Raw genomic sequence first — 26,320 nt, forward strand, 5'->3', positions numbered from 1 at the left:
TTTGGTTTCAGGATGAGTGTAATCAGGGCAGTGTTCATGTGTTGGGGGATTTTGGAACTGTGAAGGGTTTCAGAAATAATTTGTAGGAATAATGAAGAGATAAGTGGCCAGAAATGTTTGTAGAATTCTACTGGATATCCGTCTAAACTTGGGGACTTGTTTTTGGTTAATAGTGCTTTCGAGTTCATCTGTGGTTAGTGGTAAGTCCACATTTTCTGCTTGGGTTGTGGAAAGTTTGGAGAGGGAGACATTCTTCAGAAAAGCATCGGCTTCTGAAGTTGTTGTGTGATGGTCTGGGGTATATAGTCGAGAGTAATAGTTTCTGAAAGTTTCATTAATTGCGGTGTGTTCCTGTGTAATATTTCCGGATGTGTCTTCTATAGATGTGATTTTTCAGTTTGTTGTTTTAAAAGCTTAGGCAGAAGTTTTCCAGTTTTATTGCCAAATTCGAAATGTTGTTGATGAAGTCTGAGAAGATCATATTCTGTTTTTTTATTGAGGAGATTGTTCAGTTCATGTCTGGTTCTGAGAAAATCTCTATTGAAAGTCTGAAGGCATTTGAGAGGCCAGGATGTCCAATCTCCCCACCTCCTGCTGTAAAAAAAAAAAAAGTTTTCTTGCAGTTTGTTTTTTGTTTGTGGAATATAATATGATTTGACCTCTAAGGACTGCTTTACCCAGAGAGTACTTGCTGTTATTCCAGGGGTGTTGTCTTTCAGGAAGGATGCCCATTCGTGTTCAAAGTATTTGGTAAAGTCAGGGTCTTTCAGAAGTGAGGAGTTGAAGCGCCACCTAGGCGGAGGATGTAGGTGTGTACCTGTAGTAATTTGAAAATAATAGGGTCTTGGTCTGATACAATGATGCTTTGGATATTAGGTTCAATTACTCTATGTGTGAGAGAGTTATTGATCAGGAAGAAGTCAATTTGGGAGTATGTTTTATGATGTGGGGAGTAGGAGGAGTATTGTCTATTATCTGGGTCATGAAGTCTCCAGATATCCATCAGTCCACACTCTTGACATGTATTGTTTAACTGTAGATGTAGACTGGAAGGGCTTATGGGAGGGGGGAATGGACGATCTGTCGAGATTTGGACTTAAAACAGTGTTGATATCGCCTCCTAATACAATTTGGGAGTTTGGGAAATTAGACAGCTCAGAGAATAGGGATTGGAAGAAAGCAGGAGAGACAGTCTTAGATGCTAGCTATAATAATATTGTCTTGGTCAAACTTGCCATTTATGATGATGAATCATCCTTCGGGATCAGCGATAGTTGAATAATGGGAACATGGTATGTTCTTACTAAGCAGGATGGAGGTGCCACGTATTTTGGAGTTGTAGGTTGAGTGGAAGATCTGGCCAATCCTTAAGTTTCCGAGACTCTGCCTCAGTGAGATGAGTTTTTTATAGATATCGGATTGCAGTTTATGTAGATGGTTCAAAACTTTGGTCCTTTTAGCAGGGGAGCGGATTCCTCGTATTGTTCCATGAAGTGAAGTTTAGGAACAAAGGCATAGTGCTAACTGTGAACAAAGGCATAATGCTAACTGTGAACAAAGGCAGTCCTAAATGGTAAATGGTTGGCATTTATATAGCGCCTTTATCCAAAGCGCTGTACAATTGATGCTTCTCATTCCCCCATTCATACACACACTCACGGCGATTGGCTGCCATGCAAGGCATTTGGGGGTTAGGAGTCTTGCTCAGGGACACTACGACACAGCCCGGGCGTGGGATCGAAACCGGCAACCCTCCGACTGCCAGACGACTGCTCTTACTGCCTGAGCCATGTCACCCCGTGACTGTGCTAACTGTGAACAAAGGCATAGTGCTAACTGTGTTGTACTTTGATCTAGCCTTAGACCTCACCCACCTTGCCTCCTCTGACACAAAAAACATAAACAATGAACATATAAAAGAAAAAAACATTTCCTAGATTTACTAATAATTGCCTAAGGAAGGAGTTATCTAGACTTACTGCATCTTCTGGCTAATGAAACTAATATCTGTACACTGCTATACACTGAAGACAATCAAGTTTGTACATGAGATGACCAACCCTAATTTCAGCTTCTATTTCTTCATATTTTTAAGATAGATTTGTTAAACAACTTGGAACATATTACCTTTTGTATCAGACCACACAATTTTAAGGTAAGAAAAAGTATTGAAACGTGACTGACCGGCGTTTCTTGTTGCTCAGATGTGTTTGATTGATTGGTAAAGCAATAAATAGTGCTGAATGTCTACTCTTGGTTTCAGCATTGGTGCCTGTGAAGACTGCATTTGTGTTAGAAGAGATAAACCAACATGAAGATCAGAAAGCTTTCTTTGGGAGAAAAGCAAGCCATATTGAAGCTTCATAAAGACAGGAAATCCATTGCACAAGCATTTTTTAATAAAGAAAAAAAGTACCGAAATAACAGCCTTCTGCTTTCATAGGAGTTTTGATTGAGAGAGCATGCACACTAGGGTTGACAATTGGTCCAAAACATTTAATTTGATTATTAAAAGCAAGAGATTTCTGTGTATATTCTAAATTAATCCCAAAAGTATTATGAGTAGTAAGTAGTGAGTCCTCAAGGGGGAACAAGAAGGCTGACACAGGGCGGCCTGTAGCGTAGTGGTTAAGGTACATGACTGGGATCCGCAAGGTTGGTGTTTAGATCCCCGGTGTAGCCACAATAAGATCCACACAGCCGTTGGGCCCTTGAGCAAGGCCCTTAACCCTGCATTGTTCCAGGGGAGGATTGTCTCCTGCCTAGTCTAATCAACTGTGCGTCGCTCTGGATAAGAGTGTTTGCCAAATGCCATTAATTAATGTAACAAAGGCAAAGGTTGAATGTTGAAAACATCACAGTAAGAGGAGTACACGGGGAACACAATGAACTGAACATTTTGTGGTCTTTTTGGAACTAGTGAATGGACAAAGGAGCAAAATGAAGTGATCTTTCTGAACAATCGAAGACAACTGAAATGAACAAAAGTTAGGGTTGGGGTTAGTTACAAAGTTCCCCAGTTCCCATCAGTACATCCAAGCTTTCGGCCATGTCCTTTCCTAGTGTGAGAACGTGTGCACTCAACTGCAATTGGCTAGTTTAAGTTGCTATGCACAAACGGAAAAGTGGGGTGGAGAACCACACGGCTCAACGGCATGGAGAAACTTTCACACAGTCAGAAACTGAATGTTTATGCTTAATTTATTTTTCAAAACCAATGCAGACCTGTTTTGGACCACAACTGAAAAAAGACAAAAGCACAATTTGTATAAACATTTTTATTTACTCTAAACACATACATGAACAAAACACCATATAAACACAAAGAGTCTGATGCAGTTTTAAGCTAACCTGCCTCTTATATTTGATTCACTGTGGCTGTACTCTCCAGGACTTACTCAAATGGCCAAGGCAGAAGAAGGCTATTGTACATGACAACATGCGGAATACAAGGCCTGCACCAGGAATGGAAAGAGCCGTCTAGAGTACACGAGAGCAATCATAGAAAGTATAAAAGTTCATCATTTTACAGCAGTTGAAATACTGACATATTAAAGTCATTAAAACCATGGGAAATAGACTGATAGAACAGACCCTGTTTGAAAGAAAATTAGGAAAAATAAAAATCGCATTTTGAAAAAAATGAAGATTGCCAACCCTATCTGTGTACTTGTATTCAATTTTTTATTTTTATTTTTTTTTATTTTTTATTTTTTTTAAACTCCCTTTTAATTGTTTGCATTCAAGAAATCATTGGGCAGAAAGAGAACTGAGTAGTCTGGAACTGTACCATGCCCACTTGCACCTACAGAGAAATAAAAAGGATAAAACCAACCCCCCCCCCCCCCCCCCACGCACGCACGCACGCACACGCAAACGCACACACACGCACGCATACATACACACGCACGCACGCACTCACGCACGCACGCACGCACACGCACACGCACACACGCACACACACGCACACACACGCACACACACGCACACGACACATTACGGCTAAGGATCAGAAACGGCAGCACAGATTCAGATTTAAATAAGTCCTGTAAAAGTATGTGCGAAAAGTAAGTACGTGAAGGATATTATTTTTGGGAAAATAGGGAGAAAAAAAAAAAAAAAAGTAAAAAAACACCACCTTGCCGACCGGTTCCTTCCATTCTTTCATGAGGATGTTTTTTGACGCTTCATGGGGAGAATTTTTTGGCTTGTGCTCGGACCCGTTTTTCATATTCTACTCTGTTCTGGCTGAAATGGAAGAGAGACGGCTTTTTAGACAAAGCACATTAAATAAACAGGCAAATGAACACAAATGTCAAGATAAGTGGTTTTTCAAACTCAGTCCCGGTGCCTTGTGAACGCTGAACTGATGGTGCATAAATGGTTACCTCACGGTTGGATTACTGCTGTAATGTTTTATTGTCTGGTTGCACTAAATCCGCTCTGAAACTACAACTTGTATAGAATGAAACCGCTAGGGTTCTGATTAGAAGTGACTAGAAATGTGAACATATCAGTCCAGTTTCCATCAGAAAACCCACCATTGGCTGCCTATTGGGGCGGGCTGTAGCGTAGTGGTTAAGGTAACATGACTGGGACCCGCAAGGTCAGTGGTTCGATCCCCGGTGTAGCCACAATAAGATCCGCACAGCCATTGGGCCCTTGAGCAAGGCCCTTAACCCTGCATTGTTCCAGGGGAGGATTGTCTCCTGCTTAGTCTAATCAACTGTATGTCGCTCTGGATAAGAACGTCTGCCAAATGCCATGTAATGTAATGTATTAAACTTAGAATTGATTATAAGATCCTGTTCTTAACTTAACTTTTAAAAGGCTTGGCTCCAGAATATCTCGGTGAGCTACTTATTCCTTACTCTCCTCCAAAATTACTTTGCAATTTAAGATGTTGGCCACTTAAAAATTCCAAGTATATCTAAAATTACTATGGGAGGAAGAGCCTTCTCTTATAGAGCTCCTATCTTATGGAATACTCTCCCCACGTCATCTTTAAATGTAGGCTCAAAACTAAGCTTTAGACAATCCTATAGGTAAACGGTGTATAGTTCTGGAGATGGTAGGTACAATAGTGCATCCTTAAAAATCCACACATGGATTGCACGGAGCATGCATCAATGGTGCCAGTGGGGTTAGTCACAACCTTTGTCACGGGGGGGGGGGGGGGGGGGGGCATGTGAGGTCCTGGCATTTTGCTGGGTTGGCAGATCAGACTATTAGTTCTGTGCAGGAGAACATTTTACTCTGTCCTGATAACATTTTTAGTGCCTAAAATCCTTCTATGTATATTTTTACCTGCTCCTCTCCTAGTTTAGGGACAATGAATACAGCCCAATATAACAAAAAATGACTCAAATTGTGACAAGCTGCCAAAAGCTATTTTGCCCGCACGATAACATAACAGAAAAAAATCATATCTAGCTGATAGGATTCACTATTTTTTTGTGAGTGTTTGATTTTGGATAATCAAACATCGGCCAAGTTCGTATTTAGTTTATCTGGGCAGGTCCCAAATGAAAAATGTTAGGTATTTGGTGTGCACTGTAAATGCTTCCTGATAATGTCTTATGAAACGTTTTATGTAAACATGTGGAACGGTTTTTATGTCATGTACAGTCCTGTGCAAAGTTTTAGGCAGGTGTGCTGTAAAATAAGAATGCTTTCAAAAATAGAAATGTTAATAGTTTATTTTTATCAATTAACAAAATGCAAAGTGAGCAAACAGAAGAAAAATCTAAATCAAATCAATATTTGGTGTGACCACTCTTTGCCTTCAAATCATCAATTCTTCTCGGTACACTTGCACAAAGTCAGGGATTTTGTAGGCATATAGTCAGGTGTGTGATTAACCAATTATTCCAAACAGGAGCTAATGATCATCAATTTTATATGTAGGTTGAAACACAATCATTAACTGAAACGGAAACAGCTGTGTAGGAGGGTTAAAACTGGGTGAGGAACAACCAAACTTTGCTTCCAAGGTGAGGTTGCTGAAGACAGTTTAATGTCAGAAGTCATACACCATGGCAAGACATGGCAAGACTGACACAGCAACAAGACACAAGTTAGTTATACTGAGTGTCTGGAGGTAACAGTGAAGCATGGTGGAGGTTCCTTGCAAGTTTGGGGCTGTATTTCTGCAAATGGAGTTAGGGATTTGGTCGGTCTCCTCAATGCTGAGAAGTACAGGCAGATACTTATCCATCATGCAATACCATCAGGGAGGCATCTGATTGGCCCCAGATTTATTCTGCAGCAGAACAATGACCCCAAACATACAGCCAATGTAATTAAGAACTATCTTCAGCATAAAGAACAAGGAGTCCTGGAAGTGATGGTATGGCCCCCACAGAGCCCTGATCTCAACATCATCGAGTCTGTCTGGGATTACACGAAGAGACTGAAGCATTTGATGCTGCCTAAATCCACAGAAGAACTGTGGCTAGGTCTCTAAAATGTTTGGAACAACCTACCTGCCGAGTTCCTTCAAAAACTGTGTGCAAGTATACCTAGAAGAACTGATGCTGTTTTGAAGGCAAAGGGTGGTCACACCAAATAGTGATTTAATTTAATTTTCTTTCTGTTCATTCACTTCTTCTGTTCATGCATTTTGCTAATTGATATTAAAATGTCTATTTTTGAAATAATTCTTATTTTACAGCATTTTTCACTCCTGCCTAAAACTTTTGCACAGTACAGTATGTGGTGTTTAACATTGAGAACCGAATTGGAAAAAAGTATTTAATACTTAATGTTATCCTCAGGAAAGACTGTACCTTAAAGCCATGTCCTTTCCTCAATAAACAAAAATAAACTAAAGGCATTTCTGATATGGCTAAAGATGGTAAATAATCCCACTAAACATCACAAGGTACTAAAAAAAATAACAGCTAAAATTCCGGGATTGCACTTGTGGTCGGAACAAAAACTGGGGCCCCAGCACTTAGTTCAAAAACCACTGATCTCGACTGAATCAGCAAGGGCAGATGAAAGTAGGTACACATTTACACACTGCAGAGTATCCATTATATTGTTTGTATGCCTACTTCATGTCAGCAGGAACTCACCAGTAAATGGTGTAGGCCTCTGCCTGGGCGGGATCCTGGATGTTGGGTTCATTCAGGAGTTCTTGGATTCCTAACAGGATCTGCAGATAGAGAATCAGGTGTGACACGTCGGCAATCACCATGGAAATCGGGCTGAAAAACATTGTGGTAGATAGTGGAATTATGCTCCCACAGGGATATTTAGTTTTTTTTCCCCCCCAAGAAATTGTACACAGTATCTGTGTGTGAATGCACGCTCCACAGCACCTGCTTGATAGTGATGGCCGGCCTCCAGTCTTTGTCCTCCTCTAAAATGGAGAGGCACACTGTACCCGAGGGGTAAACATTGGGGTGGAATAACGGGGGCTCAAATTTACCTAGAGAGAGAGAGAAAGAGAGAGAGAGATGGACTCATGGACCAAAATGCAAAAAGTCCACTTTTAAAAGTTCCCCAAAACCAGCTGGATGCAGAGCAGAGGAGCTTACACTTGGGAGGAGACGAAGGGTAGTCGTCCTTAAAAAGCATCCGCAGTTTAAACAAGCCACCCTCCCATGGGGTCTGAGGTGAGAGAGAAGAGCATTAGGACGAACATCAGCACCAAGAAGAGACCGCTCCCATTCAAATATGGAAATAACCCACACCTCAGCCGCCAAATCGGTGCATTTCAAATGACCCAACTCATCCTATAAAAGGATGGGTGAGTTTTAATGCCTGGGGTTTTATCGGTTCTGATTTAGATTGCTGCACCTGCACCTGAAAGATTTCACCAAGAAGTAGAGTAACTTTATCCGCTTGATAAGTGTTTTGCATTTTATTTTTTAAATTCCAAGTGTGTTTTATTTTTTTATTTTTTTTATTTTTATTTTTTTAGAACTTTTCGTAGAGATCATTACGTCAGCATAAGGATTTTCAGTTCAGAACATTCTCAACAAATGGGCCATTTGTGATCTTACACCTTAAAAGGGTAACCCTACAGCAACCATGGAACAAGACTCCTTACCCCTTTTTTCCCAGGAATGGCGCACTCCCAGTTCATCAGATTCATGGTTCCATCTGGGTTTTTGGTTGGCACGGCAACAAAGCCCTAAAATTAACAAAACACAGCTTATCATTCAGACCAGTTTTAAACTGGTTGGTGCCTTGCATGGCAGCCAATGGTTGCTGTGTGTGAGTGTGGGTCTGAATGGGTTAATGAGAAGCATCAATTGTACAGCACTTTCGATAAAGGCGCTATATAAAGACATTTAACCCATTTAACCAGGTTTCCAGATGACTCCAGGATACAGTCCAGATATACTGCAACCCAGAATGAACCATTTCAGTCTCAAGCCCAATATGAAGCAGCACCACCCAAATCCCAAGGGCTTTTGGCTTTGGTTGAGATGATTGAGAAAGCTGTGAATTTAGTAGTGTTTTAATAGGGGCTCAAAATGATAGTATAGCTGTCATTTTGATTGGTTGAAAAAATATAAGGTTGAGAGTTCCATATGGCACTCTTGGGACTGGAAGGGTTAATAAAGTGCTTTGAGACAAAGCACCTGATATTGTCAAGCCGTACTCACGAAAGGATGGTCTTTCCGCCAGGCCTTGCGCTCCTGGGCGAGTCTGCTCAAGGCTATGCCAGACATGACTTGTGGCTCCTGCAAGGAAAGAAGCACATGGAATTTGGTGATTGGGAGTGAAAATGTGCAAATGAAAAGGCTTTGACCCCTATGCATGTTTTTAAAAATGAACCAACATGAAGGCTCCAGCACCTCGTGGATGATAAAACCAATCAATCGAACAGGACACATCTGGGCAACAAGAAACAACTGTCAGTCACGTGTTACACTTTTGTCTGCTGTACTGGGCTCTGCGGGGGGGGGGGGGTGCTTGTGTGGCTGCGGGCTCTAATTGTCACACATTGTCCCTGTGCTTCAGTGCTTCAGGTCCTCTTTAAGTCGGGCCAGCTGGGCTCTAAGTGCTTTGCTCCTCCTGCAGCTCTTTCATTTCAACTATTGCCTCGTGTGCTGCCATCCTGCGCTCCCTCTTCACCGGGCACACCTTGTCACGCAGCCATGTACACACAGGCCTCTGCCAGCACATGGAGAATTCTTCAAACTCAATTTTGAAGAATTCCTGCTCCAGCAAGGCTAGGGTCTCCAGCATCATTCATCATTAATTTATTCATTCATTCAATCATTATCCTAACCTGCTTATCCTGAACAGGGTCGCAGGGAGGCTGGAGCCTATCCCAGCATACATTGGGCAAAAGGCACTCACACACTCATACCTATGGGCAATTTAGACTCTCCAATCAGCCTAACCTGCATGTCTTTGTGGGAGGAAACCGGAGCTCCGGGAGGAAACCCACGCAGACACGGGGAGAACATGCAAACTCTGCAGAGAGAGGCCCCGGCCGACGGGGATTCGAACCCAGGACCTCCTTGCTGTAAGGCGGCAGTGCTACCCACTGCACCATCCTTGCCGCCCGTCTCCAGCATCAGTTCCATGCATTTTGGTGGCACAGGGCTGGCACTGGCAGGCTCTGTTCCATGTATTTTGGTGGCACAGGGCTGGCATTGGCAGGCTCTGTTCCATGTATTTTGGTGAGAGGGCGGGCATTGACAGGCACAGAAGGTGTACTAGGAGGTTGGTTTCGGGACAGTGTTGTTATTGGTTAGGGATTCATCACTGTTGTCAGTGTCTGGACTGATAAAATTAAGGGAACACCTGAACCTAAATTTTAGGTCAGGTAGAGCTTTAGATGAGCTTTGAAAACAGGCGGACTAAGTTTCCAAACAGGAAGAGGTACACTTCGTTGAGAGTGGTTGGTCAGCCAGGCCAGAGCGGGGGTATATTCCTCAGTCGCACAATAGGCTAGTACAGGTTTGTTTTTGTTTTGTTTTTTCTGTGCCATTTTCTGACCACCATTTGGCCATGGCACATGATACAGTTGCTCCAAGTCCCCAGAAAGCATCATACTGGAAATTCAATGATAAAGCTTTTCACAAGATCCCTTATTTTGTACTGCATTTGTGGACTTTTGGGGCAGGTGGGGAGAGGAAAAGGGAGCGTTTCAGTCCCTTAAACAGTGGTGGGAAGCTGGAAAAACCCAAATGAAATCATTTTGTCAGCAGTATACAGCATTTTTACCACTGGAAAAAGAAAGGTGATTGCGCATATGGAGAAGAGGATGAGGCAGGTTGAGGACAAATTAGTTGGTCAGAATAAGGTGGGAAAAACTAATAAATTGCCTCAGTCAGTAGTTGCCTATATGCAGCTGAGTTTATCACACCTATATACAGCTGAGTTTATCACACCTATATGCAGCTGAGTTTATCACACCTATATACAGCCGAGTTTCACACCTATATACAGCCGAGTTTAACACCTATATACAGCAGAAGCTATTGAGGCCATGTTGATGGGGGAGCTCCATCAGGGCCTTCCCACACTGACAGTGGTGAAGAAAGCAGAGCTGGATTCAAGAATTACAATGCAGGAGCTCACTGCTGCTGCATTTCTAAGGCCATTAGTTTGTTGGCGTACACAGACAACATAACTGAGCTGGTGAGAGGGAGGGGTCCCTGCCGGTTGGCTTGCAGTGGGGCCAGGCAGGCGTTCAAGTACTGGGAGCATATCTGAGAACGGATGTGTGCATGGTCAGGAATTGGGAGAGGGTCAAGAATATGCTGCTGGCTAGACTGGAGGTGGCATACAGGGGGAGAGTGCTGATTAATAGCATGGTAGCTTCATCCCTGAGGAATCAGCTGACTGTACTGAATGTCCCTGGTGGGCTCCTGGCAGAGACCCAGCAAATGTTTGACAGGCAACCGCTGACTGTGGACACCAGTCCTGTACCTTCCAATACAGGAAGGAGGGCAGGGCCTGATAGACCTGGAGAGCAGGAAGGAGGGCAGCGTGGCAGCTTTTAGGCAGCAGGTTGCTTGGAGAGAGCAAGCATACGCAGTGCTGAGAAAAGCAGGTGACATGCCTGCAACTGTTCCTGATGAGAACGCATGACCTGAACACCACAGGGCTCACAGAGCTCTATGGGGCAGTGCTGAAGGCCTGAACACCACAGGGCTCACAGAGCTCTATGGGGCAGTGCTGATGACCTGAACACCACAGGGCTCAGAGCTCTATGGGGCAGTGCTGATGACCTGAACACCACAGGGCTCACAGAGCTCTATGGGGTAGTGCTGAAGGCCTGAACACCACAGGGCTCACAGAGCTCTATGGGGCAGTGCTGAAGGCCTGAACACCACAGGGCTCACAGAGCTCTAGGGGGCAGTGCTGAAGGCCTGAACACCACAGGGCTCACAGAGCTCTATGGGGCAGTGCTGAAGGCCTGAACACCACAGGGCTCACAGAGCTCTATGGGGCAGTGCTGAAGGCCTGAACACCACAGGGCTCACAGAGCTCTATGGGGCAGTGCTGATGACCTGAACACCACAGGGCTCAGAGCTCTATGGGGCAGTGCTGAAGGCCTGAACACCACAGGGCTCACAGAGCTCTATGGGGCAGTGCTGAAGGTCTGAACACCACAGGGCTCACAGAGCTCTATGGGGCAGTGCTGATGACCTGAACACCACAGGGCTCAGAGCTCTATGGGGCAGTGCTGATGACCTGAACACCACAGGGCTCACAGAGCTCTATGGGGCAGTGCTGATGACCTGAACACCACAGGGCTCACAGAGCTCTATGGGGCAGTGCTGATGACCTGAACACCACAGGGCTCAGAGCTCTATGGGGCAGTGCTGAAGGTCTGAACACCACAGGGCTCAGAGCTCTATGGGGCAATGCTGAAGGCCTGAACACCACAGGGCTCACAGAGCTCTATGGGGCAGTGCTGAAGGCCTGAACACCACAGGGCTCAGAGCTCTATGGGGCAATGCTGAAGGCCTGAACACCACAGGGCTCACAGAGCTCTATGGGGCAGTGCTGATGACCTGAACACCACAGGGCTCACAGAGCTCTAGGGGGCAGTGCTGATGACCTGAACACCACAGGGCTCACAGAGCTCTATGGGGCAGTGCTGAAGGCCTGAACACCACAGGGCTCACAGAGCTCTAGGGGGCAGTGCTGAAGGCCTGGCAGCCGCTGAAGCCCAGGTACGGCAAATGACAAATTCTGTATATGGACAGGCAAAACTTGCTACTCTGGTCTCACGCAGGAATATTCTGCGGGGTGCTGGGTCTACGGATGTCTTACAAAGTTTTATGGGTTTTATGGGCTCAGCACACCTTAGGGCTTATGAGTAGGGGTGTGAACGGTTTAACGGTTAACAGGTTAACCAAAACTGATTAGTAACCGGTTACAAAAAATTGATAACCGATATATATATTTTTATGAGACGTATTACCAGACGTATTATTGCCGTTCTAAACTAGCAGTCGACCTGCTGCAGTAGTTCAAGCAAGCAATCAAGGGGTTTAAAATGCAAACACCATAGGGAATTGAACGCTACAGTATTAGAGTTAACAAATAATTTCTGTAGCTTAGTTGATTTATGGCTTATTGTTATGTTGTGTCGTTTCTTAAGGTTCACAGAAGATCCGTGTTTATTCGTTAACACGCAAATTCAAAGCACCAGCAAACTGAATGTAGCTTTCCACTATGCTGTGTCTACATAAAAATAAACAAAGCAATACATCATTGGAGAAATGTTGCACGATATGCTGTTTCTCCATCCGTGTTTATTCGTTGACACGCGAATTGACACTACCGACAAACCGAACTTTGCATTCCACTATGAGCTATCTACATTAAAATAAATAAAGCAAAACATCATCATCAGGCTATTTGTCCATCGGATATTGAAAGCGAAGTTTCCCTGCCTTCAGCGAAAACATTGACACGTTAATCTCACCACCATGATTATCCCACTCTATATAAATTGGTATATAAAATTCAAGTTTACAGTTACATAAGAATATATCAAATTGTACAGCGACCTGCATTGGCATGAAAGTAAAATCATTACACCAGCCGCCTAAGGTAAAACAGACCCGGTGTTATAGTATATCAGGCAAATATAGCATGACCACGGAATTTTGAGTGCACAACCCCGTCTGTGCGAGTTGCTAACAGCAGCAGATTCACAGATTTCATGCCAATCAAGTCTATCAGGCAGAAGCCATAGGGAAGAGGGATGAAAACATGATTTGTGCAACTGTGAGGTTAGACTGGGCAATGTCAATGTAAATGTAAATATTTAATTTGGCAATTAGGCTGACTAACTATTATCTGACTTACAATGTTGACATTTAACTATTGAGATGGCCACAAATAAAGTTTGAAAATACAATTACATTTCTCAGTAATCCAGTAAAAAAAAAAAAAAATTTTAATGGGATGGTCATCGGTTACTAAAACTGATGATTTGTCACATCCCTACTTATGAGTATTCTAAAAGGGTGCATGATGTGGCGAAATTTTAGATAATATTATGTTATCGTTTTATTATTATCAAACATCTATTTATGGTTTGAATTACTTGCAGTGTCATCAAAATCTAAAAGAAAGCTGTTATGTTTAACCATTTAACTCACAGCATAGGTACTTTGTTCGTATTTTTATACATTATAAAGTTATTCTTCAGCCGTTCTATCCTTCATTCAGAGTAGTAACATTATAGATCAGTATAGAATTTTAACACTCCTGTTCTTTAATGTGTACCTCCTGCAACATAACATTCCTCAACGTTACAACAAAATAAAAATAGGTTAAAAAAACCCAGGAAAATCACGATTCTCCCAACTGGAAAACACTGAAACCAGCCTAGTAGCACACCGCAAACCATAGCATAGGTATTCGTGACCATGTTTCCAAAAATAATGAGTAAAGTAGAGCTATTTTTTAAGTGGTGAAGCAGTCATTGGCTGAGATGCACATAGCATTTGACTGTTGCATTAACCACGACTGCAAACAGGATGCCCCCACCCCATCACCAGCCATCCCAGGTTAGGAAAAGAAACTCAGTGTATGGACAATGAAAAACACCGCAGCACGTTGCTTAGTACTGCATGGATTATCAATAATGTTGCATTAATTTTGTTCGCAGTACTTAGAGCTTGTAATGGTCACCAGAGCAGAAGCCCAAGAGTTTGGATCGGGCTCTGTTCTGGGCAAGCTCTTCGTCGTCGGCCCTTTAAATGCAAAGCACCACACAAGATGAACGGCAGCTGCAGCAGGCTAGTCTAAGCCAAGCTATACGAGTGACTGAAAGGATGCCCCCAAACATGTCAGGAGCACGATGTGAGACAGCAGCCATCGGAAAAAAATTATTCATGGCCAGAACAAACTTCATAGAGTTTGATCTAGCTAAGGGCTGGGTGGTATCCATTGAAACCGTTAATAAAGTGGCCCCAACGTGGCCTGAGGACACAGCTGTAACTGAAAAGCCGTTACAGGCTGCTATACAGCCTCCTGCCAGAAGGTAGCGGCATTCCTCTGGGATAATATCAAGTGCCATTCATAGAATTATATAATAAACAATATTAGGCGAGGGGGGTTTACTGGTTTACGGTTATTGCCACCACAGTAGTGTGGTTAGGAATGAGCCATATGCACAGTTACGTTAGTATCACTGAAGTAAAGAAAAGAACACCCTCGCGTGAAATATTGCACTTATAAAACGGTTACCAGCAAAAAGGTTACAGTTTTATTAATAAGAATATTATCATTATTATTATGCCTATGCAACAAAATCTAAATATGGGCTATGATACATTTTTATAGGCTATAATGGTGAAAATACGGGTCTGTGTTTGTAAAGTAATGTTAGTTTCTTAGTTCACCAAAGAAATGCAGGCTGACGCCTCGGTAATCTAATTTTGTTCCGCCATATAATTAGTGAAGAGAAAAGTTTGAGATCCAAAAAATGTATTAATAACACAAAGGGTATAGGGTATTAAACAGTAATAATTAGTGGTTTTTAGGCAGAATGAATGAACAGAAACACAGTGCAAGTACAGCAGCACAAAATAAATGTTAAAATGAAGACAATAAATAAAAGGCAAATGACATGACTATATATGCTTTTCTAAATGAACTAAAATAAAGAAAAGCAAGAAGTATCTTTGGCTATAACTGAAGATGAAGACATAGAATATCTATTCTACTCTAGGTTTTTCACCAAAAAAAACTAGCATATACTTTTTCTGGTTTAAAGGTGCAATAGAACGCGTAATATAAAGCGTTATTACACAGTTCAGTGCTCTCGTGCACTATTTTGGATAGCTGACTGTGACAAACTCAACAGAGCCTGCCGTCTTTTTGTAGTGTTCTAGTAAGAAAATATTCGCCGAACAGGTGCCTTTATGAAATCTTGACTTGAGTGCTGCACAATACTATATTTTTTGTCATTATGAAGTTCACTTTAGCGAACAAACTATATTGTGAGCAACCAACTATACTGTGGCAACGTAGCTATCGGGCTATATAACTAAGATATGACCGTCTACCACAAACGATGCAACTAACTTACAGTTTTGAAGAAATAAAGGTTTAGCTAAACATGGAATAAATGGATAAAAGGAATATGTAGCTGCCCAAATTGCACTCCAGATAAGCGATCACTGAAACTCTGAAAACGGTATACTATTTCTTATCCAGTTAGACAGATTCATTTACTTTGACAGGCAACAATGCTGGCTTACCTATATGCTTGATATGTGGCGAGAAATTAGGCAACAACAAAAAATGTAATGTTGAAAGACATTTCCTGAACAAGCACACAGCATTTGCTGAAAAGTACAAAGCTGGAGATGAACGGAAATGAGCAATTTCGGAACTACTGCGGAAAGCCGAACAGAGCAAATATACTCAAGAAGTGGATCAAGTCTCCAAACTCAACTACTGCTGCTAGTTTTGTGGCAGCTTATGAGATCGTATGGCGTGGAAAGCCGTTCACAGACGGAGAATACATTAAAGAATTGTTCATTAAAATATCAGAACATCTATTCTTGGAGTTCAAAAACAAACATGAAATTGTTGAGAAAATTAAGAGATATGCCTCTCTCTGCAAAGACCATCAAGGATCATCAACTCCTGAAATGGCAACAAACATCGCCAGTGGAGGACATTTCTGAGGCTGTTGTGAATTGTTTAAAAGCCAAAGAAATAGACACCACCCACATGGTGTCAGTGGCTACTGATGGGGCACCTAGTAAGAGGAGCACAGAAGGGGTTTGTGACTTCACTTCAGAAGTTGCTGGATCAAAGCTGCTGACATTTCCCTGCATCTTGCACCAAGAAGCACTGTGCACTCAAACTTTCCCCCCGAATGTATGAAGGTGATGAACGTTGTTATTCAAATGGTGAACAAAATAATGGCAAAAGGGTTAAACCACGGACAATTCTGTTCATTGTTAGATGAAGTCAACAGCGCATATTCGGCTCTCCTGCTGCATAAGAAAGTTATGTGGTTGTTGTCCAGTTATATGGTCCAGTTATAAAGTTATATGGGGGTTGTCCAGGTGAGAGGTGCTGAAATTGTTTGCCGCTTGTCTGGAACGTGAAAACCTTCCTGGAAAGCAAAGACCTCAACTATCCCGAACTGGAAGATCCAGATAGGCAGGAAAAGTTGCACTTCATGGTGGATATGACAAGTCACTTAAACACACAGAACAAAAGTCTCCAGGGAAAGGGAGGCACGGCCCTGCAGATGCTGAAGGATGTTTTAGTGTTTGAGCGCAAGATGACAGTGTTTGCCAGAGATGTACAGAGAGGTACGCTCTTTCACCTCCCCTCCCTGAGAGAGTTCAAAGAAGAACGTAATCACTAAAATTGTGAGTGTTTACAGCATGCGATCATCGTAATGCAAACTGCATTTTGGGAAAGATTCAGCAAGTTCAGAAAGGGAAAAACACATTATCCTTCCCTGTCACACCCCTGGACATCGACCCATCCCTGCTGAACATGTCCTCATTCACAGGAGTAAGTCAACCAGATCTTGAAATTGAACTGGCCGACATAGCTGATGGGTGTCCAAATTCAAAAGCCTGACGGCTGATCTCGAAGATGTTGCCCGTCAGGAGGCCATTCTCGCTCAAATGCACAAATGGACCAATATTGAAAACCTCCCCAAACCCGACAAACTTGTGTTTGACACTTACATGAACATGAAAAGTATGCATTTGAAGTCCTGTCCATCTTTGGATCAACATACTTATGCAAGCAGGTTTTCAAGCATGAAGTATTTTAGACCCTGAGCTGATGTAGTTCTGTTTTATGTTCAGGTGCGATGGTTCATTGCTGTACATGGCTGAGGAAAAAAAACACAGAATGACAGCGCACAGAAATGGACTTTAGTCATGGTTGAACACAAATTGGCCTATTTTTATTCAATTTTTTCACTCGTTTTAAGCTATTAGGCGGCTGCAGCTATATGTTTAACTTATTTCAAATTCGATAAATTTTTGTTTTATTCATTTTCCACAAATATGACAAATTCCACAAAAATACCTGCATAGTCATGCGTTTAATTTCAAAGTAGGTCTACACATGCCAATGTATTTTTTTCTCCTGTTCATAAGAGCTTAGTGTTTTCCTTTGTTATAACAGGTAAAAATAGCATCTTTGGATCAACAGTTTTCTATGTTGTTCTATAATTTCATAAATGCAACAAAAGTTTTTCTAACTATATAAGCTGTGTGGTCTTAATTTTAAGGGTCAAATATATTTTGCGGCTCCGGACGAATTTTATGGTGGGAGAGGGGGCAAAACTGGCTCTTAGTAAAGGTTGCCAACCCCTGACCTAGTGGGTTACTATTTCTTGATGCAGAAAAAGCTTTTGACTGGCATTAAAATGGTTCAAACTTTGTATGCCAACCCCTTTTCCAGGGTCTCCACTGGGGGCGTTTCTTTCTGATTTACTTAACATTTCTTATGGTTCTACACACGGATGCACTGCTTCACCTCAGCCATTTAATGTATCTATGGAACCTTTGGCGCAATTTATCAGTCAGAATGATTTAGTCCGCCCAATTAAAATTGGAAACACCTGCCACTCTGTACTTAAGATTATAGAAGATTTTGGGTTGTTATCAGCACTAATGCTACTCAACACTGGAGCTAGGGCATTAAATATTATGTCTACCATTCCACTTATCCAGAAAGTAACTTATCTTGGTGTGGCGATATCGAATTCTCGCTCTACAATTGCAAAACTGAGTATTTTCAAAAAGATTTAAGATGATATTAATAGATGGAAGCAGCTACCATATTAATAGATGGAAGCAGCTACCAACTTCAATATCTGGCCATATTGCTTCTATAAAAATGAATATCCTTCCACGGATTAATTGTATTAGCTACCTCTGCCATCACCAGTAAACCATTGGAAGAAAATGGACTAAGTACATGCTAACTAAATTTGTGTGGAACAGGAAGCGCCCACACATTAAATGGTCAGTATTACAACGAAGCAAATCAGAAGGAGGCTGGGCTTGTCCAAATTTTTAACCGTATCATTTTTTATGCTCCGCGCACTACTTCGCTGGCTGAACCTAGATCGCCAATCTCCCTGGAAAGAGACTGAGCAAGAAATTATATCAGCAATCAGAATACAAGACCTGTTGTTCTCTGGTCAAAAAAGGGTGACTTCAAAAAAGTTTTTTTTTTTTTTTTTTTTTTTAATGCTATGGCTCAATAATAACATTTTACAGTCATTTGCAGCTGTTAAAAGATTTCTGGGATTAAGTGGCAAATGGTATACACACTCACCCATCTGGCATAACAAACCTTTTGACAGGCCTTTTATTCAGGACTCATGGGCACAAAGAGGTATAATGACTTTGGAAGATGTTGCAGGTCAAAAATCAATACTTGAGTTTCAGGACTTGGTCTCATTTTTATATGATCGTCTTGCTGCATACACCTCTACAATACCCTCTGGATTGGGCACCGGGTGCAGAAATTGTAGACTGGAAGGCTGTTTGGGATAACATCTATGGTACATCAAAAAACCGTAGTCATCAGTTGATCCACCACAAAATTTGTCACAAAATATATGACACCACGAAAGAGACATCTCATGGGTCAGACGCCACATCCATATTGTACCTTTGGTTCGCCAAGAAATGTGTATGATACTTCAATGCACATATTACGGGAATGTGAGGAGGTTAAGAATTTCTGGGTAACTAATTCTCCTTGATCCTGTCTCTCTTTCGCAACAATTCAAAGCTAACAATGCTAGAGAGGGAACACAAGCCGTGGCTCGTGGGCATGAACGCAGTAAAGAAAATTGTATAACGCTGGCTCCCACCTCATAATCTCGATAACGCATTAGTTGCAAATACTTTTAGATATTTCATTTTTGGAATTGTCATCTGCCAGAATGAATTGTGCTAAACCTTCTACCTTACAAATGTGGAAAGATGCAATCTCCGTAATCAAAAACATGTTATTGAACCAAGTGATTTAATAATTTGTACAGCTGTCTTTAGTTGCTCAAGACAGTTTAATGTCAGAAGTCATACACCATGGCAAGACTGAGCACAGCAACAAGACAACATAGTTATACTGCATCAGCAAGGTCTCTCCCAGGCAGAAATTTCAAGGCAGACAGGGGTTTCCAGATGTTCTGTCCAAGCACAAAGAAGCACGAAGAGACGGGAAACGTTGAGGACCGTTGACGCAGTGGTCGGCCAAGGAAACTTAGTGCAGCAGATGAGACGCATCATGCTTACTTCCCTTCGCAATCAGAAGATGCCAAGCAGTGCCATCAGCTCAGAATTGGCAGAAACCAGTGGGACCCAGGTACACCCATCTACTGTGCGGAGAAGTCTGGTCAGAAGTGGTCTTCATGGAAGAATGGTGGCCAAAAAAACCATACCTCCGACATGGAAACAAGGCCAAGCGACTCAACTATGCACACAGGAACTGGGGAGCAGAAAATGTGAAATGTGAAATATTCGGCTGTAGCAGAAGGCAGTTTGTTTGCTGAAGGGCTAGAGAGTGGTACAAGAATGAGTGTCTGGAGGTAACAGTGAAGCATGGTGGAGGTTATGGAGATTATTTTGTAATAAAAAGTTTCAAATATGAATTGAGTGAGGAGTCTGTATGGGCTATCTGCAATGTGTAGGCAGCTCATTTCTGTTGAAAAGCTGGCCAAACTCATCTAAACAACACCCCTCCCTTCCCCACTCACAAAGCAACTTTCCCTCCAAAATGGAAGCCAACCAATCAAATCCATGCATCAGAACTTCTTTGCATCTGCCCAGCAACAACTTTCCCTCCAAAATTGTAACAAAATAAAAAATAACCAAATCCGGATACTATCAGGAAAATCAGTAAGGTTTCTGACACCCAATGCCATAATTCCACTGCACTAAATATGTGTAAATATGCTTCAGAGGGGAGCAGAGAGCAAAGACACAAACACTTATTTTGCTCAGTTTATCCCATAAACGAGGACCTCACAGAAAATCAGCGCTGCATGCATTAAAATTCCAGTACTCAAGTCGGTCCTCACGACTAGTGCAATACACACACAGGTATTTCCTGGTGACTCCAGTGCATTCAAATTGGCAAGCAATGGCAAACGTTCGCCAAAAACTTTTTCCTGTTAGCTTTATGTTGTCCATGAACGCTTGCAAACATAAGTGAACGATTTGAAAACACAACATGAATGGCGTCAGATGGGTTTGTTGTGAATCAACATTTTGGAATTTTCATTAAAACCATTCAACATCCACTGTTTAATGAGAAAGCTGTTGGCTGAATTTGAATCCACCTCTCGTCAAATTAGCGAACCTCATCTATAGTGGGTGATCATTAGAACAACCCAGAGCAGCGACAATTAAAGGCAATTTAACCTACAACTCAATTATTACAGAAATCCATGTTATGATCATTATATGAAATAATGAATGTTCTTCCTTGTACAGAAGGTTTTGGACATTTCTGCTTGTCATTTTGATATTTTTGTACATTTTCCACCTAAATTCTCATTACCGCAATGTCCAAGGGCATTATCCTGGCCATTGAATGTAAAATAAATTACAGATATTTACAAATAAATCTAGATGCATATTTTTTCTGATGGATAATAGTTGATAAAATATATCATTCATACAGACATGTAGATTGAAATAATATAAAGGAAAAACCTGGCATCAATTCAACCATTTCTCATGTCCACATTTGTTTGTGCTCCCATTAAATTCACAAAGATTTTAAAAATAGTTTTATTGTCCCATGATGCATCACTAAGAAGAAACGGTCAAAGATGGATACAAGGTGAGGATTAAGCTCACATAGAAAACAAACTGTTATGTTTCATATTCTGGATGCTGTAAAAAACGCGCATTTCCATACAGACCAAATACCAATGTTTTTTTTTGTTGCACACATCATTTAAGCATCGAAAAAAGAAACAAAATGGGCAACTTAAAACAGCTGCAGAGATGGACACAAAACGAGTATTCAAGTTAGAACAGAAAATGGAGGGAGAATTCAGCAAAGTATTATCAGAAAAAGAAGGGAGATAATGCAGTGCTGAACTCCCCCTTCCTTTGAAGAACCACCTTTTCATCCTCCAGTTGATTATCCAAGGCCATCAGTAGGCCTAGATATCCCAACACCATCTGACATCCACCCCGAAGTCTGCTAAATGAAGAACATGAACCATCTCTAAACTACGATCAAAGTTGAGAGATGCGGAGATGAAGCTAAAAAAGGATTGTGACCTAGAACATTTTAATAAACGGCAGAAGAGAATTGAGCAAAGGAAAAAAATCAGATGAGTCTTTGCCAAAGTCTGTGCAAGGACAAAAAAGAATTCAGAGGCGAGGAGCGACCGTGCTCAATAACAGCTAAAGAAAGCCATCGGAAACTGTAGCAAGTTTCTACACCAATGACGACATCACCATAATCAATGGTAAAGCAGACTAAATCCGCAAAAAGGGGGAGATTAAGGAAACTAGCCCTCACTGATACAATGGAGTGATTTGAACGGTAATCCATTTCTGAAAATCTGAAGATCTCCCGGGTTCAATTTTTGGATCAGTAAACCAAAGGTGTCTGAGCAAGAAACGTGTGCTTGCAAAATACATGAGAATTTTAACCACAAAGTCCAAAGGCTGCACCAGCTGGGAATTGTTACCTCATCTTCTGCCTCAGAATTGGTTGCCAATAATGTATATGACCCAAAAAAGAGGCTGGGCATGTACAATGTGTGGACTGCAAAGAAAAACATTTGCCACAAACATAAATCCACAAAAGACAACATTGTAAGACGAATGGGTCAGCAGAACCACTCAAATGACCAAAACAAGCAAATATGGCTCTGTACCTGAGAACGACATGAAACCTTGCTTGAGCTAATCCAAGAACACAGCCCAGCTTCAGCACCCATCTTTACAGTATAGGGTACCAGTTTCAGAGAATTTAAATAACTGTTAATGTTAAAATAACTTCAGAAATACATCACCATATGATGTTTTATTTATTTTTTTCCACCCATTTCATATTCAGGAACAAACAAGAATCCAAGAAGGATCTAAACGGTGTTAAGTATCTTCGGTCATTTAGCTTATGTGCCCTCATTGTCATATCCCCCACCACAGGATTATTTCATCCACTTCGCCTCTGAAAATGTAGCTCCACTGTTCCGTTCAAATCTCGATGGGCCCAAATTTTAAGATGCGACCAGACTCCATATGGACGAGTCAAGGAACAAACAAAGCATCACAAACAAGAATGCAACAGTTTGGTGATGTCAATGGGTTTCAGGCTTCATGCAGTTATTGCAAGCAAGGGATATGCTACCAAATATTACATTTAATTTCATTTACTTAAATGCTCTCCATTCCTATACTTTTGCTCACATAAAAATGGGGTGGCCTGATACCAAAGATTCTATGTTCTAAGCACATCTAGGTGTAAATACCAGGAAATAAAAGCTGAAATTCCGAACTCCTGTTTTGTGTTCATCTTTGTATCTCAACCCCAAATTTATTCAGTGTATTGCAAAAACAAAGGACTTGGCCTTGCTGTTCCAATACTTTTTGAGGGGACTATAAGGTCTACTGTATGTCTCAAATAATTTATTATCTTAAGAGTAGTGGACTGAAGTGTAAATACTTATTTTGCACTTTTCTACAGCATTTCCAACATGCCCATGTTTTCCAATTTGGGACTACATATCTAAATCGATACACCGGCCTTCAAAAATTCCCCCAAAAGATCGTGTCACATCGCAGAAGCCAGTATTACTTAACTTACATTGAGCTCATCTTAAAATTGCATGGAAGTAAATAAACACTTTACACAATAGCACTTAACTGTTACATACATTTTGACTGAAGGTTTTTGCTAAGGAACACTAATCTTGATTTGGTTTCGGTTTTCATTTCCGTTTGTTTTCAAGCCCTGGTTTGAAGTGCCTTGCATCACACATTAGTACTTGTCCGGTGTGGTTCTAGTACAGACAACTCGAGACTAACCACATCTGCACAGAAATGTTTTTGCAAAAGAACAGCTGAAATTACCTCAAAGGCCACAGTCGTCGGAGTCCATGCATTTCTACAACCCAATATATCAACTAAAGTTGCACCCTTAACTTGCACAGAACTGCATGCAATGGCATCTTACCATGAAGCAATATCACAGCACCCAGCAAATAATTATTTGCAAATATCAACATTTCACACCTGCCAATTAGGCCAGGTTCAGTTATCCATGATAAGCATTCAGTTCCTCACATTCTACTTGATTCCACCCTCAGGACTGGCCTCAATGCGTTTCAGTATCATCAACAGCCAGAACCAGTGCTGGAAATAGTGGCCTCACTGTGCCAGATTAAATTGCCTTTCAGACATTAAGCCTCAACCAGGTGTGTGCTGCACCAATACTGCATATCATTCTATAGCATGAGAATGCACCCTACAATCTATTACTTAGCTAAAATAGGCTAGAGGAAGCACCTGTAGCCAGCGCTGAGCTAGCAGTGGTCACCTTTACAAATCCAGAGGCGTGCAGTGCACACAGCCTGGTATGATTGCCGTCATGTGCAACCTGAGTGGGGTGTGTGGGTAAACGGTCCAAATACATTTCTTTGCTGAAAATTTGAGTTGTCGGTTTTCCATTGATTACGTGTTCTTACAGAAAGTAAACAGTCAAGATGCGACTTCCGGCTGTAGTCTGGCCGCAGAAGTGAAATTAGACAAAATCCTGTTGCACGGACATTCAATCAACACTTGATATGGAAGTCTGCATAAAGAAAGTTCCTTGCAAGAATAGCTTTCGAGCTTAAGAACTGGTCACATAAGGTTCCGCATTCCACGGAAATCGGTTAAAAACATTATTTAGTCTATAGCTACGTTTCAAACACAATATGCCTTGAATATTGGCAATGCCAGAATGGTCGCGGTCGGCTCAATGCAACCAGAAACCAAAACAAATACCACCCCTGTGCGGCCACTGCGGTTTATTAACGGCACCAAATAGTGCGGGTTTGCCTACAGATAATTATTCACAAGTGACAAGCCAAGATGCTAACCTCGAAACCAGCAGATAATTAAGCAAACTGCCTTTTCAAAAGCAAAGTGCATCAGCTCATCAGCGAGAAAGTTTGGGCGAAGACCACCTCTGGGGTCCGTTTCAGGCCAACATCACCGTCCGTGTGAAAAGTAGTACCCCGCCATTGCCAGCGTAGATGCAGCGTACGGTGCATCAGAAAGACTACCGGCTATAATGTAACTAACGTTACAAACAATACGCACGAATTCTCAGGTAGGTGGCCGTCATAAAAGACCCCACCGCGATGCAGCAATTCAAAGAGATAATTGCACAACAGGATGTGTGAAAAACAGCCGGTTGAATAAAAACAAATTGGTAGCTAGTCTCTACGGTCTAACTGCTAGCTAGCTCACGCTAGCGCGCTATTCGTTAGCCACCGATGCATTAGTTAAATGTGTGAATAACTGCTTAACTAGGCAACCCAGCACTGTGTTGCTTCATCATTTGTAATGTGTAAATGTGTTATGATTATAAGAATAAGCGTTGGCCATAAACGGACTCCCCTTTCCAAAACTAAAAGGTAAAAAAAGTGACTGAGCGATGGAGTGCTAACGCTATCCGACCGAGGACGAAGTTAGCTAGGGAAGCACCATGAGGAATGAGCTAGCTGTGCAACTACCCACCAGATTTCCCCTGGTTTAAGGCAGCATTTCATTGGGAAGCTGTGAACGCAACTCCTGGCTATGTCAATCACCCTCTAACCGCGTCGGACAAAGGGCCAGATTCTCCCAGGAGCGCAGACTTGCTCATTCGGTTTTACGGTTGCTGGTGCTAGCAGGCTAACGAGGCAGAATGAGGACCAAACAAAACAGTCAAACTCGGAACAAGAAAAACGCTTCTGGGGTCAATTTAATGTCCAGACTGGTGTACTGCTAACAAGTACTTACCTTCTTTGTGATTAAAAATGTATATGACTTTATAAACCTTTTGCTTTTTATTTTTTAAAGTGGCAACCGTATCTGACTCGGGACAAAACCTTGCGAAGTTTCCCTCCTGGAAAAAAAACACCGAATTTCTGCCAGGCAAAATAGGACCTCTTGACAGCGAATTTACGACTGCCTGAAAACAACGACCTAAGATTAACGAAATTATTTTATTTAATCTCATTTTCGTGTGAGTACACGACCTTTATATCACAATCATACGCAATAGAAAAGATTACAGTATTCTGAAAGTAATGGAATTTTAAAGCCCCTTCACTTTTTAAAATATCGCCGCATATCCTTGACACAGTAAGCTCCCATATGTGGATGGGATATGATAGTTTTTGAAAAGCTATAAGCGAGTTTGTTCATTTTTTCTTAAATTATTTGGTTTAAATTTGTCTATACAGGCACATTTTTGACAGCTATGTTTTAAAGGGGCCGCGCTCCGTCGTCAAGGGAGTGTCTATAAAGTATCTCTATTTTAATTCATGTTAAACGACTGAGTTTGTTTCGCTCTTTTTTTAAAACAAATATATAGTAACACATTATATTTTTTTCAGCTCAGTCCAGGGAGCTTGGAGAAAGGGTATCTTAATTATTCTTCTTCTGTAATTTTGTTAATTTCAGTGAGGTGTGTATATCACACATTATTTGATAGGTCCTCTGTGGGTGGTTCTTTATCCAGCAGATTGGGAATTGTTGACCTAAATTCCAAAGTGCCCTCTGAATCCCTGTCTCAATGTGGCCATAAATTAAATGTGTAGTATTTTTGAAGGGCTTTTACTCTAAAATTCCTCTGTGATGTCCCTTGCACAGTTAAA

General features: G+C 41.7%; 1 protein-coding gene across 1 annotated transcript; it reads right to left on the reverse strand.

Annotated features, from left to right (window-relative positions):
* Nucleotides 1-3,949: 3,949 nt before the first annotated feature.
* LOC133114509 (SUMO-conjugating enzyme UBC9-B) lies at nucleotides 3,950-25,586 on the reverse strand. The gene is made up of 7 exons (XM_061223979.1): nucleotides 25,461-25,586; nucleotides 8,622-8,699; nucleotides 8,060-8,143; nucleotides 7,545-7,617; nucleotides 7,326-7,435; nucleotides 7,080-7,159; nucleotides 3,950-4,248 (listed from the first exon to the last, which is right to left on the reverse strand). The coding sequence occupies exons 2-7, from the start codon at nucleotides 8,685-8,687 to the stop codon at nucleotides 4,188-4,190; spliced, it is 474 nt and encodes a 157-aa protein (XP_061079963.1). The 5' UTR covers nucleotides 8,688-8,699; nucleotides 25,461-25,586; the 3' UTR covers nucleotides 3,950-4,187.
* Between the last annotated feature and the right edge of the window lie 734 nt (nucleotides 25,587-26,320).

The sequence above is a fragment of the Conger conger genome, chromosome 16 (assembly GCF_963514075.1).
Source record: "Conger conger chromosome 16, fConCon1.1, whole genome shotgun sequence".
Taxonomy (NCBI): domain Eukaryota; kingdom Metazoa; phylum Chordata; class Actinopteri; order Anguilliformes; family Congridae; genus Conger; species Conger conger.

Coding starts and splice junctions, on each gene's coding strand:
- LOC133114509 (XM_061223979.1), bottom strand. CDS start 8,687: ATGTCTGGCATAGCCTTGAGCAGACTCGCCCAGGAGCGCAAGGCCTGG. Junction 7,618..8,059: donor CCATTCCTGGGAAAAAAGGG/GTAAGGAGTCTT, acceptor CTCTCACCTCAG/ACCCCATGGGAGGGTGGCTT. Junction 7,160..7,325: donor CGGCCATCACTATCAAGCAG/GTGCTGTGGAGC, acceptor CTCTATCTGCAG/ATCCTGTTAGGAATCCAAGA.